Source organism: Archocentrus centrarchus, chromosome 11 (assembly GCF_007364275.1).
Source record: "Archocentrus centrarchus isolate MPI-CPG fArcCen1 chromosome 11, fArcCen1, whole genome shotgun sequence".
In the NCBI taxonomy this organism is placed as follows: domain Eukaryota; kingdom Metazoa; phylum Chordata; class Actinopteri; order Cichliformes; family Cichlidae; genus Archocentrus; species Archocentrus centrarchus.
In genome coordinates, this window is record NC_044356.1 from 5,693,553 (window position 1) to 5,716,286 (window position 22,734).

The 22,734-nt window shown below is 42.1% G+C and overlaps 1 protein-coding gene across 2 annotated transcripts; it reads left to right on the forward strand.

Annotated features, from left to right (window-relative positions):
- The first annotated feature begins 602 nt into the window (after positions 1 to 602).
- LOC115787907 (glyceraldehyde-3-phosphate dehydrogenase-like) lies at positions 603 to 9,532 on the forward strand. 2 transcript variants are annotated; one of them, XM_030740699.1, is made up of 12 exons: positions 603 to 682; positions 939 to 980; positions 5,557 to 5,656; positions 5,869 to 5,978; positions 6,063 to 6,153; positions 6,313 to 6,428; positions 6,535 to 6,616; positions 8,157 to 8,308; positions 8,418 to 8,496; positions 8,577 to 8,660; positions 8,850 to 8,947; positions 9,316 to 9,532. In XM_030740699.1, the coding sequence occupies exons 2-12, from the start codon at positions 958 to 960 to the stop codon at positions 9,383 to 9,385; spliced, it is 1,005 nt and encodes a 334-aa protein (XP_030596559.1). In that variant the 5' UTR covers positions 603 to 682; positions 939 to 957; the 3' UTR covers positions 9,386 to 9,532. The 2 variants fall into 2 exon arrangements, with proteins under 2 accessions (XP_030596559.1, XP_030596560.1); XM_030740700.1 differs by having other exon boundaries at positions 655 to 797.
- The last annotated feature ends 13,202 nt before the right edge of the window (positions 9,533 to 22,734 follow it).

The following is a 22,734-nucleotide window of genomic DNA, read 5'->3' on the forward strand; positions in this document are numbered from 1 at the left end:
TGGACCATTAAAACACGACGATGTGGTTCCAGATTTTCTGTGAAGTAATGTTGTGTTTTTCCTAAACGTCATCATCAGATTTTCACCTCATGATTATTCTGATTAAAACATAAACAAAGCACATTAACAATGTTACTGAGATACCCGCAGAGCATTTGGGGAAAATAATAATAATAATGCTGTTAATCAAATCGATCTATGAGTTTGTGCATTGCATGTAGTGCGTGGTTACTGATGATCATAATATTTCCTTTTTAAATGTCACAGTTAGCATTAATAATTTTGTGCTTTCTGAAATGTTGTGGGTCCTTGCTGTGTAGCGCCTGCCACGAACTAGTTTGTCTGGCGGAAGAGTGCTTTTTATCGCCAGTTATGCCGTTACACGTTTGCGCTGTTCAGCCTCCTGCTGGGATCTGTTTGCGGAATAATATTAAGAAAATATTACATTGTAAATTCAATTCTGTCCGCTTAAACGAAATGAATCACTCAAAATGACGTTACTGCACTTCAGGTGAGTCTGAGTCGTTTGTCTCAATGAGTCAAAACCGCGTGAACCTCACGTGACCTTGAAAGTTGGGGGCGCGGCCCCGGGTGCGCGCACAGCGGGTATAAATGGCGCGGACTCAGCAGCGCTTTCCCGCTCTCACTTCTCCGGAGGAGGACCGCCGCGGAGTCTCAGACGGTAACGGGCCTCGTCCCCTCTGTGTAACCCCGTAGCTGCCGTGCACAGCTGAGCTGTGGGAGCGCGGGTCTGCCTGCCTCTGGTTCACTCACCTGTGACTGAGTCAGAGGAACAGGTGGAAGAAACCCACACAGTGACATTTTTAATTACGTGGTTTCCGCTTCCTGTTTTGTTTTTGCGGTTTGGGAGCGTTTGTGTTCAGTTTTCTGCTGTTGTGTATCTGCTGTGTGAATGATCTAAGCTGTCCTCCTTTCAGTGACACCCCATCAGACACAATGGTGAAGATTGGAATCAATGGGTGAGTCTCTCGCTCCTCTGTGGTCTGTAGCAGAGGGTCCGTATTCGTGCACCGTAATCAGTGCTGATGTTTGGATCAGCTGTGCAGCACTTGGTTGATTGAGTTGCATCCTGATTGCAGTTTCCTGTGTCTGAAGTCTGTATGAGCCCTGCAGCAGATGCATGAGCTCTTATGTGCCGAGGAAAGGCTTCATTTATGCAGTAGATGTTTGCTTGTTCTAAAATAAAGTTTAGAGCTCTTACCATGAGACAAAGCATGTTTGTGTTTTGCCATATCCTGGATTAAAGGCTGTCTCCAATTCAGAGCTCGTGGGCTTCAGATTAGTTTTCCTGTGTTCTTATTGGCTTCATAAATTAGCTTTAACAAGAGACTGCATGGAAAACTTTACTCAAACCATAACTAAGTACCAGCAGCTGGTTACAGCTCCCCTAAACTCCTGTTGGTGGCAGTAAGCTGTTTGCCCTGGACCGTACCTCTGGACTCTACATAAGCTTCAGTTAACACTTTGCTGACTCTATTTCTTAATGGTGAAAATGACAGTTGCAAGACCCTAAAGTTTATAAAACATGTGAAAATGTGAGGCTAACTACAAAAGCTGTGGCTCATTTTGTCTTGTGGAGGCTAAAATGCAAATAACTGAAGGATTAATAATCCACAATATTCCTTTAAAACTTGTCATGCTATAGTAGCAGTGCCACTTAGTAAATGAAGCAAATAATCATGGTGGGAAACCTTAGACAGTAAAAGCTCTTAAAGGTGTCTAAATATTGAGCCTCCTTCCAGAGAAGAGCTGCAGCCCTGCCTGAGCATCTCTGCAGGGCTCGACTCTGGACCAGTCTATTCCCTGGTTATTTTAGTCTGCTGGTGTCACAGTTGGCGTCCCCTCTTCAACAACACCCTTCTGTCAGTATCTCTGTTCTCGTCAGCTGTCCCGTTCCTCTTCATTCTCCCCTCGTCTAATTTTAACTCCCAACCTTTCCACTGGAGCTCGGAGATCAGCCGGCTCTGTGTGGACACTGCTCGGACTTGGAGATCACAGCTGAAACACTTTTTCTGCTCCTTTTGTGATGCAGCTGCTGCAAGCAGATTTGGCTCGCTTGTTCTGGACACGTACCAGCACAAACAATGGGCTCGGAAACAGACGATTGGCTGCGGTCCATTTTGGCCGTCTGGCTGCTCAGTGGCTTCCCAAAACTAACTGCATGTCTGGCCCCCTGGTCAAACTGAGTCGAGAATGACAGCTGACTGCATAATATTTGAAAAGGTTGCTACACGATTAAAGTGATTGATGTGCACTCTTACTTCGTGACAATACTGGTGAAGCTGCTGGAACAGCTGCTCGGTCATCATGGGCATGTTCAGGGACCTCAGTCACCCATCAGGTTGTTTCCTGGTAGATCTGCATGTCACATTTTTCAGTATAAGCTGTGGCAGAACTTTAATGAGGACCTAGCAGTCTGCAAGATGAAGGCATGTTTACATTTCTGGGCCAAAGGAGATTAAGATGGGACCATCTTAAGCTGATAAATGGTCACTGCACTGACATTCGCAGATGCTGAGTCTTGTCTATGAATAACTGGCCCTTGGTGGAGAGGGCCAATTGAACAGAATTAGCTGAGCTTTAGTGGGTTAAGTTGACTCAGTCCCGCATCAAACCACTCAGTGTGGTCTGTTTTTTTTTTTTTTTTTGTTTTTTCTGGGGGGGGGGACTTTTGTCCATACCAGAATTTTTAGAAGTGGTCCAGTTTGTAATTTCCTGGCCTGACCTCAAACTAAACTTCAGAAATGCTTGAAGCTGCTGCATGCAGTAGGGCTGCAATAATTAGTCAACATTGTCGAAAATAATAGACAATAAAAATAGGTAATGAATTTTATTGTGTGTGTATAAATAACCCAAATTAAGGGTGTAAAATGTAAATGCTTTTTCTTCAGTTCCCTTGAATTACTCATTATACAAACTTACACAAAATTAAACATTAAAAGTTATGGAATATTAATATTAACATTAGTGTTTCACCTGCTTCCCACACACCTGATCATTAACACCACCTTACTGAGATAATTCAGCGTTTTACAGCAGGACGCTCTGAAAGGTACAGGGCAGTGTTCAGGACTAAGATTATAAAGGCTAATCCACCGCGGTGTGGAGATTTTCTCTAAACACAAACTGGGAAAAACACTTTACCCTGCATGACATTAAAATGCTGACCTTTGCATGGAGATCTGGGTGACTGGTTTGCAGATGTTTAAGATTTGTCGTGTTTTTGCCCGAGATAGTCATGTGGGTTTATACATCGTTTTGTTTGTCACAACATCAAAGGACAAATGTGTCCATACATCGGCCCCTCTTTCTCCCTGCTGACATTGTTTACATAACTTAGTTCTATCAGAAGTAACGACCAATCACAGGCTAGTTTGGATCTTTTCCTAACTTGTCCCGCCCTGTCAAAAAATTAAATCAGTTCTGATTGGATGTTGTCCACCAAGCATTTTCGTCTCGTTTTCATTACTTGACGAAAGTGTCAATTTTGTCATTTTATCATTTTAGGTGGTTTTAATTTGGTTATCGTCTTTTTCGTCATGGGAAAAAAGGGCTGTTGACGAAAACTGAAATATTTTGTCAACGAAATGAACACTGTTTCTGAGGCTAAGAAACATGGGTTTCACTGCTCAAACACAATGAGACAAAATAATGAGCTATACTGTTTAAAAGTGGCCTCAGTTTTACACAATGTGGTGGGTTGCCAGTTGGGATTTTTTTTTGGGGGGGGGCTTGTTCTTATATAGCTGGTTGCTTGTTTCTATCGCAAGATCTGGCAACATTGGTGCTACATAAGAACTAGTCCATTTACCATATGATCATTTGAACTTTGGCCTGTGACAAATTTACAGCCTGCATACAAACAATTGTGGCTTAGGACTGAAGGCGTGCAGTGTTGCAACTGTCAGTGTTCACCATGATCTTGAGCCAAAGATGGGGTCAACCTGAATTGACCCGGCTTGTATTGGTTTTCTGAGTCCGCACAGGGACTCAATAGGCTGGACTTCTGCAGCATTTTAGCAACCCTTCCTGAGAAGAGTAGCAGGTTTTCATATCAGTGAGTTGATCAGTTGCTTCAGTACAGGTTTGGAAAGAAGTCTTGACTTGAGCGGTCTCATTTGTGCTCTGAAAACTTGAATACACCAGCCTTCTAATACAGTTGTATTGACAGGCCATGAATGTGAATGACTACTTCAAACTCTGTGGCAACACTTGCATTTATAAAGTTTGAGCCTGTAGCTTGAAGCTAAACTGAAGACATGTTGTCTTTTTGGCTCATGTCAGTACCAAAGATGGTTTGCTTATCAACTTTAATTAGATGTATGTGGAACTGAGAAACTGGACATTTAGAAGTTAAGTTGTCCCTTTTTTTAATAGCCTCAACAGAAACTAGGCTCTCTCCTACTCAAATCTACTTGAAGGCAGTGATGAGGACAGACCTTGTCCTGTTTGGACCACCTAGAAGCGACTTCCAATGATCTTGAAACACCTGACACTTGATTCATTAAGAATCATTAACTTTAGTTTGTTTTGTGACTAATGAAATACTTATGGACTAAGTGTTGTCAAATGCTTTACCTCAGAGCAACACTTTTATACACTGAAGTTATTTGTAGTCCTTCTGGGTTTGAGCAGGCATTCCCCTTTCTGCACATCTCTCAAAGCTCACATTGTCTCGTCATGACTGCTTCTTCATGCAGTCTCTGAAGCTGAAGTGACTTGTAGTTAACACTAACAGCGGCGATTGCTGCTGAAGCACCCATTAACTGCCCTTACTGCTGAGGTGGCTGATGACAGGAAATTTGAGTTGCCATAATCACGCGACTATTTGAATTTTTCAGATAGGACAAATGGTTCAAGAAAGCTTAGAAATTGCATTTCACAGCCAATATAGGGTTATTGTAATTTTTGCTGGAAGTCAGTGAACGGCGGCACTTTTGAAGTACATTTTGTCACTGGCGACAGGTTCAGTATTAAAGGGTTAAGGAAACGCTTAATTTGCTCTAATGCCCTCTTGTCTCTAATACTGGAAACTTAAAATCTGAACCCTCTGTTCACTCCCCTCTTTAGTTTCAGACCCTCACTCTGCCCACTGATTAGTGGCCATATTAGGCCTAAACAGGCTTTCAGCTGCTGGTGCTAACATCTTTAGTTAAGGTTGTCAGCCCTTGCATAGCCATGCTGTCCTGGAGTGGCTTTAGTTTGGGATTTGATGCCACCTGCTGGTCAGACAGGAAACGTGTAAAATGGACTGTTCTTTTGAACAAAGTTGGAATTGAAGTAAAAAGGGACTTAGAGTCTGAGACTTCATTTGGACCTGACAGTGTAGGATGGCTCCAGTTGCTGGACTTCAACTAAATACTCCTACATCCTCCTGCCTTAAACTGTAATCTTTTTTTTTTTTTTTTTTTTTTTTGTACTGCAGTCTCTGAATCTCAGGATGGTCTTGTGACACTTCCCCAGCTTTTTTTTTTTTTTTTAAGAAATTTGCTCTTTGTGCTAACCTTTGTTGCTCCCTACTGATCTGCATTTCAGATTTGGCCGTATCGGTCGTCTGGTGACCCGTGCCGCTGTCACAGGTGGTAAAGTTGAGGTTGTGGCCATCAATGATCCCTTCATTGACCTGGAGTACATGGTGAGAGGACTGGGTTCATTCTGCTCTAAATGGCTAAACCTTCATTAAAGCCTGCCCAGTTTCATTAACTTTTAGTGAGATGCAGGGGAAACATGGTTCTATCTAAAATGTGAGCATTTGTAGCACCGGTTGTATTGTGATGGGGCACTAGGAAGAGTAAAAGGCCTTTTCTTGCATTTTCAAACCACTAACTTGGTCACCTGTTCCTGCAGGCCTACATGTTCAAGTACGACTCCACTCATGGTACTTGGAAGCACGGAGAGGTGAAAACTGAGGATGGCAGGCTGGTCATTGGTAACATGCACATCATGGTCTTCCATGAGTACGCGACTGCCACACATGCACTCTTTATGCAGCATGTTTGTCTCAGAGAATAATCCTAACCTCTCCTTTCTGAATTACACAGGAGGGACCCTGCCAGCATCAAGTGGTGTGATGCTGGTGTTGACTATGTCGTGGAGTCCACTGGTGTCTTCACCACCATTGAGAAGGCTTCTGTAAGTTCAGCAGCTTTTCTGACTGGAGTGTAGGTTCAGCAAAATGCATAAATGACTTTCTATTTCAGCTGTTTAAGTAAATGGTGCCAAACTTGGCTGAACAGTCAGCTGTAGTAATTCTGACTTACTGCAGTTTTTTTTTTTTTTTTTTTTTTAAAGGCTCATCTGAAGGGTGGAGCTAAGAGGGTGGTGATCTCAGCTCCCAGTGCTGATGCTCCCATGTTCGTCATGGGCGTCAACCATGAAAAGTACAACAATTCCTTGAAAGTTGTCAGGTGAGTCTTGGTATTGATAATGGCTGTAAATATTTGGAATGACTAAATTTTAGTTTTAGATATTGGTGCAGCAATTTTGCATTAAGCTGCTGTGTGCTCTCCATAGCAATGCTTCCTGCACCACCAACTGCCTGGCTCCCCTCGCCAAGGTCATAAACGACAACTTTGGCATCGTGGAGGGTCTCATGGTAAAGAATTGAAACATTGTATCAAATTACACTGCTGCTCCAATTTCAAGTATCATTTGTGCCAAAATCTTTAAGCACCATCGGCCAACAAAGTGTATCAATATGTTCACCAGCCACTTCATTAGTTACACCATGCTAGTGCTCAGTTGGATCCTGTTACCTTTTCCTCTATTTATATAGCACCAAATCACCAGTCACCTCAAGATGCTTTAGGTGGTAAAGACCCTACAATAATTACAGAAAACCCAACAGTCAAAATAACGACCCCCCCCCCCCCCCCCCCCCCCATACCGGGGGCGGTATGGGAATTGAGAACTGGTTCTTGTAGAGTAATTAAATTCCTTGGACTCCTTAGTCTGCTTACTTAACGATTCCACTGATGTGAGGATGCATTTGCATGATTATATCACACACGTACCTTATTTGTTTCGGAATATATCCAACAGCGTGAAGACAGAAGCGTCAAGATAAAATGCATCACAAAATCATATTCAGTGTTACAGCAGCAGCTGTTACGTGCAGTCTGTGCACACACACCAAGCACAAAGGCGGAGCCATTACCAGGACGGTGAGCTCAGGTGGAGCAAAAGGGACCGTTTTTCTCGAGTCCAGAGCAGCAGCGCTTTTTCCTGTAAACACCGTTAAAACCTTTACTTTGAAACAGCTGCAGGTACTTCATAACCACCTGACCAGGGAAAGAACTGCAGTATGGAAGTTAAAATATGCAGATGGATTGTTAAAGTATTTCTAATCAGATTACTTGATTAATCAATGGCAAAATCAATATTTGCAACCCTATTTTGCTGTACTGTTCTCACTATACTGTATGAATAATTTCCTTCTCCTGTAACATTTAGAGAAATTTTTTATTTTTTTTATACCAGTTTTAATTTTGTTCTACTTTAAAGAGTTAATGCAAACAACCCATTTGTGGTATATTTAATTCAGTAATCCCAAGAGAATTGAAGGGATCGATAAGTGATATTGATAATGGAATCAGAATAGCTAAATTCTTATTTCCATACCTTATTTCCACTAACGCACTAGAAACTATTCATGCTCTTATCTGCTCTCTCAGTACAACACTGAGTTATAATAATCTAAGATGATGGTTAAGAATGCTGTTGCAAGGCTTTTAATGAATCCTCGCATGTCAGGATGCAAGTTCAGTTACACTGGCTTCCTTCAGATTCAGGTTTTGACTTGGAGCTCTGCATGGACAAGCAGCAGCATATATCATGTCACCAGCAGGTCCCTGAGGATTTGACTAGGGCCTGCTGCCCATACAAGGCTGAGAACTAAAGGAGACAGCTCCCAGAATCAGGAACTCTGAGCCTGAGATCTGTGCACTCAGTGAGCTATCTTCATGAGTGCTCTATAAACCTGAACTGGTTGCTTCTAAGTAATATGGTTCATTTATAAGACAACCAATTTCCTTAAGTTGTGTACAATGCGTCTTCTAATATTAGAGCAGTTTGTAATGGCTCTTGTTGGGACAGTCTGACTCCTGCTTTTGTATAACCTTTACCTGCTTGTCCAGAGCACAGTCCATGCTGTCACTGCCACACAGAAGACTGTTGATGGTCCCTCTGGTAAGATGTGGAGAGATGGCCGTGGTGCCTCCCAGAACATCATCCCCGCCTCCACTGGGGCTGCAAAGGCTGTTGGCAAGGTCATCCCCGAGCTGAATGGGTAACTTCCCCCTAATTGCATTAAAAATGCACATCTTCAGGAAAATGACCAGAATAGGGTGTAATGACTGACACTATCAAATGCCCTGAGGTCTGAATGTTTGTTACAGTAAACTGACAGGTATGGCTTTCCGTGTTCCCACCCCCAATGTGTCAGTTGTGGACCTCACTGTCCGACTGGAGAAGCCTGTAAGGATCATAACAGACTAGAGTTTTGTCTTCTGTAAACTGCAGTTACACCCTCTGACCTGAGCCATTTCATCTTTCAGGCTAAATATGAAGACATTAAGAGAGTTGTCAAAGCTGCTGCTGAGGGACCCATGAAGGGAATTCTGGGATATACAGAAGACCAGGTACAGAGCATTTCACATTTGAAACATGCCACTTTGGCCTCTTAAAGGGGAGGGGAATAAGACAATGATGCTTGTGTGGCCATACACGAGCCACTAGATGGCAGCATATCTGTAACTGGCACTGCAGAACCAGGTGCCCTGTCGTTTGTGTGTTCCTCCAGTACACTTATAAACCATTTGTCTGTTCAGGTTGTATCCACAGACTTCAACAGTGACCCTCACTCCTCCATTTTTGATGCTGGAGCTGGCATTGCACTCAACAACAACTTTGTCAAGCTGGTTTCATGGTGAGTTTGCAATGAAATCATGTCTGTGTACATATTACTAAAAAATCCACTAACAAAGCTTGTTACTCCAGCCTCATGCTGAGATGACTGATTGGCATTAAAGGCCTTTTCCACTTGAGGGTAAAGTTGTGTTGATGCTGTATCTGCAAAATTATCTTATTCATGCACTTCAGGTAATTCAGATGGATTATTGTTTTTAAAATACATGGATGAAAAATGGATTCCATACACTGGCATTCAGTCACTTTGTGCGCTTACACTAGCAGCATTGTTACACAAGTACTTCAATCGGTGAATTTGCCTTTGAGAAATTAAGGCTGCAACAGTTTCAGACTCGAGTCTTCTGATCTGCATGTTTTTGTCTGCAGGTATGATAACGAGTTTGGCTACAGCAGCCGTGTGTGTGACCTGCTTGTGCACATGTTCTCCAAGGAGTGAAGTCCTCAAACTCATCTACCTGATGCCTTTTTATAGGCTTGTCACCTGTTGTGTCGGCAGTAATGTTTGTACAGCTTCACTGCAGTATTACTGAGCTTGTGGCTCCTTTGCACTTGGAAATAAAGTTCTGAAGTCTGTCTTCCTAGACTGGAGGTCTTGTTCCTGCTTTCAGTGACTTTGGTCACAAGTAACAAGGGGAAACTAAAATGGTGCACAAACTTCACACTGGAGCCTTATTGCCTCATCCACTGATAAGCATGTTAGTACCCCCCCCCCCCCCCCCCCCCCCCCCCCCCCCAAAAAAAAAAAAAAAAACTGGAACATTGAGGCCATGATCAGCATCTCAGCTTTTACTCCCAGACATTTCCATCTGGATCGATGCTGTTCAGGACATGGTGGCAATGTTGCAATGAAATTTAATACTTGGGCATAAACATTTACTGGAATTGTCTTTGAGTTGCAATTTTAAGCAAATTCCAAAACTACACATACAGTTCACATTGGTTGCAGCCATAAACTGTACATGTTATGTGGTGGGGGGCATGGTCAGAGATGACACCAGAGCCACATATGTTCAAAACCGTTAAATCTTATGGGATATTGATGTGGTCAGGTATCAGAGGGGTAATCTGTTTCAGCTGCTTTGGTGTTCATGACATTAACAGGTGCACTAGGGGGCCAGCACAGGGCCAGCACAGTCTCAGAACAAGGAGGAGATTACAGGAGACAGGAAATTACTCTGGGACAGCTGGACAGGGCTGTAGGAGGTCTTTAACCCATCAAATATAGCATCATGAACTCCAGAGAGTAGTGTTCTCTTGTTCAATTAGTAAGATGTCTTCTAATTTAGTGAGATGCCATTCCCTCTCCAGCTTTCGGGTTATCTGCTTTAAGCTGTGTGTTTGTGAATTATACCACGGAGTCAGGCACTTCTGATTTGAAGCTTTCCTTTTCAGTGGAGCCACAGTATCCAAAGTTATACGCAGTGAGAATGTAAAACTGTTGACGAGATAATCGACCTCACTGGGAGCAGAGTTTAGGTAGCTGCTCTGCACTGTGTTGGCACTGAAGAGCATAACAATGAAGGAATTAGATCCTTAAACTTAGTTACAGCACTTTCAGAAAGCCTTCTACTGTAATAAAACTTATTCCCCACTGCTGTGTAATCCATTAAAGTAAATGTAAATGTTACTAAGAAATGATCAGACAGGAGGGGGCTTTCAGGGAATACTGTTAAGTCTTCAGTTTCTGTGCCATATGTTAGGACAAGATCCAGAGTATGATTAAAGTGGTGGGTGGATTAGGATTTTCCAGGGTGCAGAGCCGAGTCTCCAATTGAGCAAGCCTGGCTTTACAAACATTTCATTAAAACCGCAAGCGGTGATGATCGGGCCCTCGCACCTGTTTGTAAACAGACTGATGGGGGTCAAAGGAGGGTGGGAGGTGGTCCCTGATGTGCTTGGAGACCAGTCACTCTAGGCACTTCATGACTACTGAGGTGAGGCCTATGGGTCTGTAGTCACTGAGGCTGTTGATGATGCGATTTTGGAGGATGTTAATGACGGAGGCCTTTAAACAGGTGGAGCCAGGGACACGAAGAGTTTGGTGAGGAACCCTGCCAGCTGGTCTGCACATGCTTTGACCAATGCTCCCGGGATTCCGTCAGGTCCAGAAGCCTTCCTGGGGTTCTCTACCCTCAGTTGTTTCCTCACCTCATGTTCCTGGAGAGGTGTGTGGTGGTCTCATACAGGGCTAGAATCATACCTGTCAAGTCTCCCGTTTTGGCCGGGTAACTCCCGTATTTTACCCCACTGTCCCGCCGTCCTCCCGTATTATTTTCCCGTAAATTTCCCATATTTTAATATAATTTTTTAAATAATATTCCTGTGCCACTCCAAACTGAACTCTGGCACTAACCTCGCGAGAAGGTTAGTGCCGACAGCCCGAACAAACCCGTAAAAACAACTGGACCTCGGTTGGGGTCAGTGTTGCCAACTTAGCGACTTTTCAGACCCCCGTGGGGCTTTTGTTTTGTTTTTTTTCTTCTCAAAAAGCAACTAGCGACAGCGAAATCCTCCGCTGTGACCATGTTTTGTGTACATGAAGCCTTCTTACTGTGTCCCTTTGTACGCTTTGGCATCGCCCAGACCTCATTTTGTCTCCACCCTCCAACCCCCGAACCTCACTTAAACACCGAGCCTGCCCACCCGCTCCCATCCCCGGGCCTCGCTTCGGCTTTTATCAACCTTTGAGACAGCCAACAGCAAGTTTTCTTACACAAGTTGGCAACAGTGGCCCAGATAAAGGAGGGTTGAACGTAGCTAGCAGTCTCACCCCACATAAAAGTTTTCGTTAAATTTAATATTCTAAAACAATATGGGCAGTGGAGGTCCTAACCTGTTTGGCGCTCTGGGTGAGTAACCCCGCCCCTCTTTGCGATCGCTGCAGCAGCACCTACCGTACTACTCCACTTGGGGGGTAATTAGCGCCCTCTGCCTGCTGTGTGGTGCATGTAGCTTTCTGCCATGGCCACAAGTGGAGTAGTGCGGTAGGCGCTGCTGCAGCAATCGCAGTGCATTAGGGAGAGGAGGGGGCAGTCATGCTGCCCTGGGCGGCTGCCCATGTCTCCCATATCAGGAACCGCCACTGAATATGGGACAAAATTGATCTATGTGATGTGGGTCTAGGCAAAGCATTTTTTTTCTTCACTTTTTCCTCTCTCCAACAGCCTGATTGTAACTACATGCAAATGACCAATTATGCAAATTAGGTGGTGATGTCATATAGCGACTTCTATTTTCAGCGGCAGAAAATTGGCAGGCATGGCTAGAATAGTTTTGTATTTTACATTATAGTTTAGTTTTAGTTCATTTTTACTTTTTTTTTCTCTAACTCAGTTTTCAGAGTGGTTTGCAGGTTTTTATTTTTATTTTTGGTTTAGGTTTTTCATAGTTTGTCAGGTGCAAGAGTGACTACTGTGTAATAAAAACTTGACAAAAGATACAGTTTTAAAAACTATTCAACAACCAACTGTTCACAGGACAGCAGCACTACGTGCTAAATGTGTGTAATAAGGACACATGAACATCAACAGGGAGAAAAAGAAAAACATGAGCTCTAAAGCAACCTATTTTTTATGGATAATTTCATTATTTCTGCCATTACTGGATAAAAATTAGTAGATTAAGAGAAAAACTACTTCAGTGATTCCAGTTTAAGTGTTTCTAATCTGATCTAAGATCAGCTTCAATGATTGCTGTGGCTGTCAGTCAAACATCTCAGATGACAACTCTGAGTTACTGTTAAAGGTCAGAGGTCAGTCACAGTTTCGCATTTAGCTAAAAACATACAGCTTTCCAAGTCTGTAATGAATGTAAAGTTTTATCAATAAAAGGTAAACATGTTCTCAGAAATGTCTCAGCTTTATAGGTTTTAAATATTTCAGTACAGTTTTGGGTGGAAGTGTACCACGAAAAATGAAGCTATAATGAAGGGATCCGGATGGGATGAGCTGGGAAATGACTGGAGCTTGAACTGGATCTGGTCCTAATTTGGTCTGAATCTGTGATTCTGATCCATTTTGGATCCTCCTGCTGTGCAAATGGACTCGGACACAGTTTGCTGCTCTGTTATAGAGCCCATGATCCTGTAGGGCATATCTGGTATACTCTGAATTTCAGACACTATAACTTTGAAAGTGTTAATACCATTTAAGTCATTTTAAATGTATTTGTAGCAGGATCATGGACTGTATGAACCAGACGCGTAGAGTTTCAAATGGGTGTCATTTTATTTCTTCTTTTTTGAAGAGCTCCAGACACTGCGACACCGCGAAAACTATAGAACAAAAAGCAGACTGCCACCATTTATTTTCTGTATATCTCTGATCACATTGATTATACTAGATTATAATATTTTTATAATATTTCTATTTTCATTTTAGAGAGTTTGATTTCTGGTACATGGCACTGAACAGGAGTGGCCCTCCAATCTCATTGTACATCCTGTATAATGACAATAAAGGCATTCTATTCTATTCTATGTGGGTTCATACACCTTTTCCAGGATCAAAACCAAGCACTTTAAGCACTTTCAATGGTTCATTTAAGATTTTCCAGCACATTAACACTGAGATACATATTTACACAAATGCACATGTAGCAGGCCCCTAGTGAGTGGACTGCCAACAGATTATATTTTATCCTGAAAAAAAACAGGAAAATCATGAGACGGATGACAACAGTGTTTCCTTCTCCCACTTCTGCTGAGTCTTTTATTTTTACACATTCATGTGTTCCAAATACTTTATAAACATGTCTCAGTCTTTATCCATTACCAAAGTCAAAATAATATAGAATACAATCCAACATAAACTCAAATAATATAACCATAATGTAAACAGTCAATAACAAAATGTAAACTGATGTTGTCTGTAGGCAAATCAATGGAATATATGCTTGTTGCACTGCACACTTTGTTACATACAATAAGTGCATTATTACTCTCACAGGTTTACAGGACAAACATTACTGGGTTAAGGGCACATTAGTGTAGTAGTACACTTCAATAGACTCAGCAGCACAAACAGAATTAACATTACAGCAATCATTAACAATCATTTCAAAGGCACACAGAACAATCTCTCGTCAACCCATCAACGTTGATACATTACAGGAGCAGTGCTATCCAATCATTACGAAAAAAGAAACCTTAGGTTTAGAGAAAAACGCAATCATAACTCCCACACACAGCTACAGGGCGTGTGGTGAGCTAAGCTAGCTCGTGTCTTGTCTTAGCAGCAACACGTCACTTCTTAAAGCACAACGTAAACAAATACATATTCTGTTCAGATGAGCTACTGATCAGGCGTTACTGTTACTTGGTATGTCAAATATATGGATCACATATGTGGTTTTACCACTTACTAACCTGAAAAAAACAGGAAAATCATGAGAAGAACGACAGCAGAGTCTGAAGAAGGAAGCGGAAGCCACACTAAGATCTCACTAGGGCGAAGGTGCCCCCTTGTGGCGTAACTCAGGATAGCACTCCATTTATCTTGTAACAGAAATCAGAAAACTAGGATCCTAATTGAACAAAGTTACAAACAAAATTCACACAGTACCACAAAATTAAACCACATAATGTGACCACACATTACGGTGTGTCACATGGTCCCTGACAAAATAAGAATGGCTCCTGACATTTACAACCTTAATTTTTTTTCCAAAAATTTTTACAAACAACATTTAATTAAAACCGCAAGCGGTGATGATCGGGCCCTCACACTGTGACCAATTTCATACATTTCTGTGAAACTAAATCTTTTGCTCTCCATATAAACCCAATGCAGTGTTTAGGGTGTGGTCTTTTTTTGAACAGGATGATGTCAAGAATGTTGAAACATATTTTCACGTATTTCAGGGAAACTAATATTGTGGACGCTATATAAACGCTTTTCATTTGCTTCTGTAGGGGGCGCTCTTGTTTCTATAACCTTGAATCCGTAGTTATGGATTCAGCCTGAGTTTGTACATGAGTGATTACATTGTTAGGCTGCCCGGACAAAGGATGTGCGAACGAGTGCACAAACAATTTTGTGGCAAGTGAGAAAAAGGAAGGCCAAACTCAACGGCCTGGTGTGACAAGGCCGTTGAATTTCAATATCAAAACCAAAATCCAGATTAAAATATATCTTAGTGTGTAAAATTACTATTCATATTCACTCTGAGGCATGAAATACATAAAACAAAACTATTGAAACCAATACGGATTTATAGTTGTAAAACGGGTGAAAACACGTGTTACAACATCGGCACTAATCAGAACACCTGTCTTCAGTGCTTACGTCCCTAGCAAGGCTAATTGGCTAATTATGTAACAGACGTTACACAATAAACTACATGGTCGGATAACACAGAAGTACACCTTAGTGAAAATAACGTGATAATCTGTCAATTACTTCTCCTTACCTTTTAAAAGTGCACTTTTTCAAGTGGGCATTATTTCAAGTGCGACCTGACTGAGGACAAGAGATTATTTCCAGCAGCAGGTCGTTTTCTTCTTGTGGTTTTAATAGCGGTTGGCAAAGAGCTAAGAGGTGCATTCCTTACTGGACTGGAATTTGGCTCAGGAAGTGACTCCGGCTATTTCCCAGTGATAAACTCACGAAGAAGAACAACTTCCTGTGGAGTTCCGGAATAGAGTTAAGGTATGTCGGCGCCCACTTTTTTTTTTTTTTTTTTTTTTTAATTAAACAGTTGAACAAATGTACAGAATCATGTGGCATGTATACACAACCAACACATCAGGTTTTACATATTTAAGGCACACAATGATATATAAGCTAAAGATAATACTTCACACTTAAACGGAGAAAGAAATGTAAAAAGATAAATTAATTAGAAAAAAAAAACGTAGACAAAGACACGCGCCCACTTCTCCCTGCGTTACAGGCAACGGAGAAACGCTGGTGCGTGCAACGGTTGCTAGGCAACGGCTGTTGTATAGACCCTTTTACTGTTTGTAAACAGTGATGACGTAGATTCTTTGATGTGGGCGGGGCTTGTCTACATAACGGTAGATCAAAGGCTTTTTCTTGTGCTTCAGTTGAATGCACAGTATCAGGAATTCTCAGAAAGCAGAAACGCTAACGCAGTGCTAATGCTAACGAATAGCTACATAAGCATGGAGAGAGACATCAGCATGTCCACCGTGAGTCCCATCATCAGGGACATGTTAGCATCACTAACAAACAGGCAGTGGCTATCTTTGGAGGCAGGTTGCCCAGATAAATGCACCATCAGCCTGGTGGTAAATTCAGTAGTGGAGATGGTGCAGCTCTGCTCCAATTCAGCCATCACAGGGCTGAAGACAGCCCGGATCCTTCAAGATACAAGCAACGAGGGAATCTCACAGGATCCGGGACAGAGCATCGGCCCGCCCGTCTGCGTTTTGGCTGCTTCTGAGTCTGAAGCCAAACACGGCTTCATTAAAGAAGTATTCCAAATAGTCGATGCGCATTTCAAACACAGCGCGTGCAGCTGCCAGTCAGGCAGCCAGCAGCAAAGGCCTCTTGAGGTCCCACTGAGAGGTCCAGAAGCCAAAAAGGATCTGGGGTCCACACCCTCTAACACACAAGAAACAGAGGGGAGCCCTGGGAACCCACCATCACTGACTGAACCCTCCATGGACTCTGAGGAACCGGGACACTCCGTGGAGTGTGAGGCCGTCGTGGCTGAGCCTGCCACTCCAGACCAGGCCAGTGTGGCATCTCCTTACCTTTCTCAGGAGAAAATGCTGGTGAAGGAAATCATTGAGCGTGTTATTGTACTGGCCTCAAAAAAGGCAGACTTTTTCCCATCTGATTCCCTCCAACACCGTCTGTTGGAGGGAATCTGGGCTGAAGTCGAGGGAAAAGATCTGAATATCCCAGAAAAAAGGCTGAAAAATCTCGACAAGGTCATTTTAAAGGACGTCAGTAAGCGACTGGATATTCCAAGTGTTGCTGTGATAGGTCTAATGACTTTATACAAAACACATGATGAGGTGATCATTTCCACTTTCAAAGACCACCTATTGGCGTCGCCTACGCAAAACCCCTTTGCAAAGCTCTCACCTTCAAGGAGAGCTAAGAAGAAGCCCTGCGACACTACAGAGAGCACCCCAAAGACTAATGTAGATCCCAACACCCCAGAAACAGCCTCAAAAGAAGGGTGTGGAGCTATGACCCCACACTCTGAGTCGCAGGCATCCTGTGAAAATAGCATGCCGTCTTTCAACAACCCAGAGGATAAAGCCTGTGTGAGCATGCTTATTCAGGCTGTGCTTTCACGAGCAGCCCAAAAGTCAAAGTGCTGCCCCTCTGATACTCTCCACCAGCGCCTGCTGGACACAGTATGGACTTACATAAAGAAGAGAGATTTGAATATAACCCCCCAAAAACTTCAAAATCTCGACAAGGTCATTTTCAGGGACATGTGTGACAAAACCTGTTGCAGCCCAAAAGAGCTGCTGACACTCATCAGTCTAGCGGATCAAGAACTCGACAAGGTGATTGGCTCCATAATTGAAAATCACCTGCTGGCAGCAATGCAGAAATGTGCCATGGATGCATCTGAAAACGAGAAAGAATACAGATGTTCTGTGGAAGTCTGTGTCGAGGAGCTGATAATGAAGGTCATCAAAAATGCAGGCTCAACGTGCTCTGTGGAAAAGGCTGAAGCCATCACCAAGCGGCTCTCCAGCAAAGTCTGGGCTAAAATTAGCAATCTGAAAATTCCCCAGGAAAATGTTAAACACCTCAGTAAGAGGGTGTACAAGTCCCTCATCCAAATGTGGAAGAAACCAGGAAATATACTGGAATTCATGTCTCTAGACCACCCAGTAATTGACGAGAAAATTGTTGACATTTTCAGAGCCAGTGCAATGAATCTAACATCTGAGAGCCCAAGTGCCATCGTCAGGTTCTTCTCATGTGTGCGGCAAGCTTTAGGCATGTGCTGCAGAAATAACCGGGTCTTCATTATGTGAGCAAACCATCGGTAGCATCCCTTTTGTCCTGTCTCTCTCCCCTCAGCCCCCCCTCAGCAGATGACCCCCCCTCCCTGAGCCTGGTTCTGCTGGAGGTTTCTTCCTGTTAAAGGGAGTTTTTCCTTCCCACTGTCACCAAGTGCTGCTCATAGGGGGTCGTTTAGACTGTTGGGTTTTCTCTGTATTATTGTAGGGTCTTTACCCACAATATGAAGCGCCTTAAGGAGACTTTGTTGTGATTTGGCGCTATATACAGTACCAGTCAAGTTTGGACACTCTCACTGAGTATGTCCAAACTTTTGACTGGTACTGTAAATAAGATTGAATAGTATACTTCATTCAAACTAATTCAATTCAAATTAATTTTTGTACAAATTGACAACATTCAATAAAATTATAAAAAGATTACACCCTGATTTCTGATTGTTTTCAGTATCTGTCACATGAATGCATAAATGTGAAATATGAAAATGCCAGGTGAATACAATAATGTATGGAGGCTTGTTTCTGCCACACACAAAAAAAACCATCCATAACTCAAATATTTGGGTTATTTTCTCAAAATTTCAACTTAACTCAAATTTCTGAGAGAATACTTTGAAATTCATTATGTTGGAAATAATAACCCAAATATTTTGGCTTGTTGATGGCAAAAAAAAAAACTTTTTTCAGTGGTGGAAACAGTTCCATAATAAGAAGCTTACAATTAAAAAAAAGACATCAATAAAATAAATGCAATAAAAAAAAACACACAAACCAAAGAAAATCACTATATATATATATATATATATATATATATATATATATATATATATATATATATATATATATACACTATACTCAGTGACTGTCCAGTCAAAAAAAAAAACAAGAAAATGTGGTAATTTTCTTTTAAACTTAGAAACAACAGAAGTTTCTACATTCAAGAAACATCTGCTCTCTAGAGTTTAGTCTCTGCATTACATCTGTTTTACAGCCAGTGTTACATTATGCACCTTGTGCATATCGGAAAGAGCGGCATTTCATGTGCTGGAAGTGGTAAACTTATAGATAAAAATCGATTTGATTAGAAATGGATTTGATTTTGTTAGCTCTGGCTTTTCAAAGACAGTGAGGAGCAAACAATGTGCAAAGCACTGTTAGAAGTACTTGTTCTGATGACTTAAACAGCAGCTAACTGAATAAAGATCTGCGTCCATGCTTGGGGTTTTATGTCCATTTTCTGTAAAAATTCTCAACATGAAAATGCTTTGTGGTTCAAAATCCGATATGTGGTGTGGGTGCAGCTCTGTTCTTTATCTTTTCCTGTAGGCTGGGTTTCCTCCTTTGCGGGGCACAGCTGGAGGTTGTCTTTCAATGGCCGTCGCACCTGGTGCTCATCATCTGTGTTTCCACCTGCTGAAATTGTATGCTGTGCTGTGTGTGATTGGTGGTGAGAGTTCAACCAGGCATGAACCAACTTCCTGTGACCGTGGGAATATCCCCCAGGTTCTCCAAAATTGAATGTCAACAGTTGCATCATCAAAAGATAGTTTAAGCTCAAATGTTTTTCCAATTTTAAATTCCAATGATCATGTATTGTACAGAGGTGCATAAAATGGTACAAACAGGCGAGGAAATAAAGAAGATATGCCTTCTTTGTCCCATAAGGTGGAAAATTCCTGTGTTACAGTAGCCAAAACATTAAATACAACATAGAACAGAATTATTTAAGTAAAAAAAAGCTCAATATAATAAATATACATGACAAAATATAATCGTTCAATACAGTATTAACAAAAAAAAAGTGAAGTAAATAAAATCAAAGAACTTTGAATAAAACTGCAAAGTAAATACAATAATGTATGGAAGCTTGTTTCTGACACACACACACACAAAAAGCCATCCATAACTCAAATTTCAGTTTATTAAGTCATTAGGATAGAATAATAACCCAAATATTTTGACTAAGGGATAGCAAAAAATTAAGCAAAAACAAAAATGGTGGTGGAAAGAGTTCCAAAGGAGCAAAATAAGAATAAAAATAAGACTAATTTTATGATCTCAGAGGGAAATTCCTGTGTCTGACAGCTGATCTGCTGATGGCTGTGGGTACAGTGATTCTCTGTTTCACCGCAGAGAGAGGACTTTTCCAGTCCTGATGTTCTGTGCTCCAAACAGATGTTATAAAGTGGCTGATCAGAGTTGTTCAGCTTCTAATGTCTTCAGTGTGCATTTTTCCACCTCCTCTCCCAGTGTGTCCAGTCTGGCTCCAGTGACAGAGCCAGCTTTCCTCACTAGTGTCTCCAGTCCCTTTGCATCCTTGTTTCTGGTGGTATACCCCCCAAGCAGACTGCAGCAGTGAGCAGCACACCTGCCCTCACAGACTGATAGAACATCTTCAGCATTTTACTGCAGATGTGCAGAGAGCTTAATTTTCATAACAAGAGGAGATGCCCCGCCCCTTTTTGTATAGTTAGTCTGTATTCAGGAACCAGTCCAGTTTGTTATCCAGGTGTAAACTTACATATTTATATTTTGTTACCACCTCTATGTCCACCACACAAACCTTCACAGGCTGTAGAGGGAACCTTAATCTTTGGAAGTCTGCTATCATTTCCTTTATGACTCCAGTCACTGAAGGCTTCAACAAGATCCCTATGTTCAGATTCCCATCCATTCCTGATACACCCTACAATGACAGCATCATCTGAGTATTCCTGTACGTGTCAGGACTCAGAGTTGTATTTGCAGTCTGCTGTATACAGTGTGAAAAGGAGCCAGGACAGTCCCTGTGGAGCCCCCGTGCTGCTCATTAATGCCCCAGAAACACATTTTGCTGTGGCCTTTCTGTCATTTCCTGACTGTGAGTTTAGTTGCAGGTTGTCTCTGCACACAGAGTCTGCAGAAAAACCAGGCTGTGGTCTGATCTGCCATTTGGTGGTAAGACAGGAGCTCTGTAAGCTTCTGGTGTACAGCAGATCAAGGGTTTTATTTCCTCTGGTAAGACTGACTGGTGTGTGAATCCAGTCAGGTGGGAGGAGAGAGAAACACGACTGACGGCTCCTGAAGATGTGAGGGGTGCCTCTGGATGCTTAGTCTGTATCCTAGCAACAGTTTCATGGAAAACTTCACATGGAGCTTCGGCTGTTGCCTCGGGTGGGATGTAGGATTGTTATGTTAGGACTGAATTCTCCTGGTACATAATATGGTCGCGCACCAACTGCCAATACTTGAATAAACAGAGGTGATGGTTTTTGGCAGCAACTCAGAGACCCCTCTGGTAGATCTGGGTCCTCTGGCACAGTTTCTCAAACCAATAGTCACAAACTTAGGAGTCACTGATCCTGGCATGAAGCTTGATAGCCACATTAAGGCTGTAGTCAAGTCGAGCTTTTTTCACCTGAGGCTAAAATAAAGCCAGTTCTCCAAAGGCGAGACTATGAAACAGTAATCCATGCCTTTGTCACCACTCGGCTGGATTACTGTAATGCACTTTATACGGGCCTTAGAGGGTCCGCTATTGCTCGCCTTCAACTGGTGCAGAATGCTGCTGGCGGCTTTTAACTGGTGCCTGCAAACATGAGCACATTTCACCTGTTTTAGCTTCACTTCACTGGCTGCCCGTTCGTTTTAGTATCATTTTAAAATTCTTTTTATTTACTTTTAAATCTCTAAATGGTCTTGCCCCACCCTATCTCTCTGAGCTTCTACACACTTACATTCCCACCCGGTCACTCAGGTCGGCAGACCAGCTGCTTCTGACCGTGCCTAAAACTAGGTTTAAGCTGAGAGGGGACCGGGCCTTTGCAGTGGCAGCACCAAATCTCTGGAATGATCTGCCACTGCATATTAGAGGCCTCATCACTCGCGCACTTTAAATCACTTTTAAAAACTCAGCTTTTTTCTTTGGCTTTTAACGCTAACACTAATTAAACATTGACACTGTGAGCTGTGTACCTTTTTTTTAATGTAATGTTCAAGTATTTCAGTGCATTTTATTGAGCTGTTTTATGTATATTATTGTTATATTGTACAGCACTTTGGACCCTGTGGGTGATTTTGAAGCGCTTTATAAATAAAATTGAATTGGATTGGATGGAATATGAGGACAGCACATCTTCTCCCTGACAGTGACGTGCAGGATTACACCATCTCTGCTTCCAAAGTCAGACCCCCACGTTTCTTCTTGCCACTGGCTTCAGCATCAGTGTGAGCGTATGAGGGTGAAACCAGGTAGAGCCACATTAGAGTCTGAGATGTTTGGATTCAACCATGTTTCACATTTCACAGTTCACATTTCCCATGATGCCTGTCGGCATCCACCTCCAAGCCTTCACCTTTGCACCAGCACAGCAGCCATGAGAGCACCTCTTTATCTCAGCTGGAATAGGGCGGGATCTTCCAGGTTTGCTCCGTTTCAATGACAAATGCTCTTCTCTTGAGTGAAGTCTTCTCCCCACAGAAGGATCCATCAGTACAAAAAGAAAATCAATAAAAATACAACAAAAATAAAGAGATCAGAGCTTTGCTGCTACCAGTTCTAAAAAGAAAAAAGAAAAAATACAAACCAAAGAAAAAGTTTCTCACACAATACTCTGTGCACAGTTTATTAAGATAAAGGTTTTTTTTTAAAAAAAAGAGTGTCGCTCTTTTATATTTTATAAGATGGTGCTACAGTATTTAAAAGCTAAGACAAGGAATACTTTATTTATAGCCATATTTGAGAAAGTCTTGCTACAGCTAGAAATGATGCTATAATGATGGTAATTCAGCTGCGAACATCTCTAAATAAGCTGGCCCTTGTTTTGGTTTTTATAGCCCAAAGTAGATCTCAG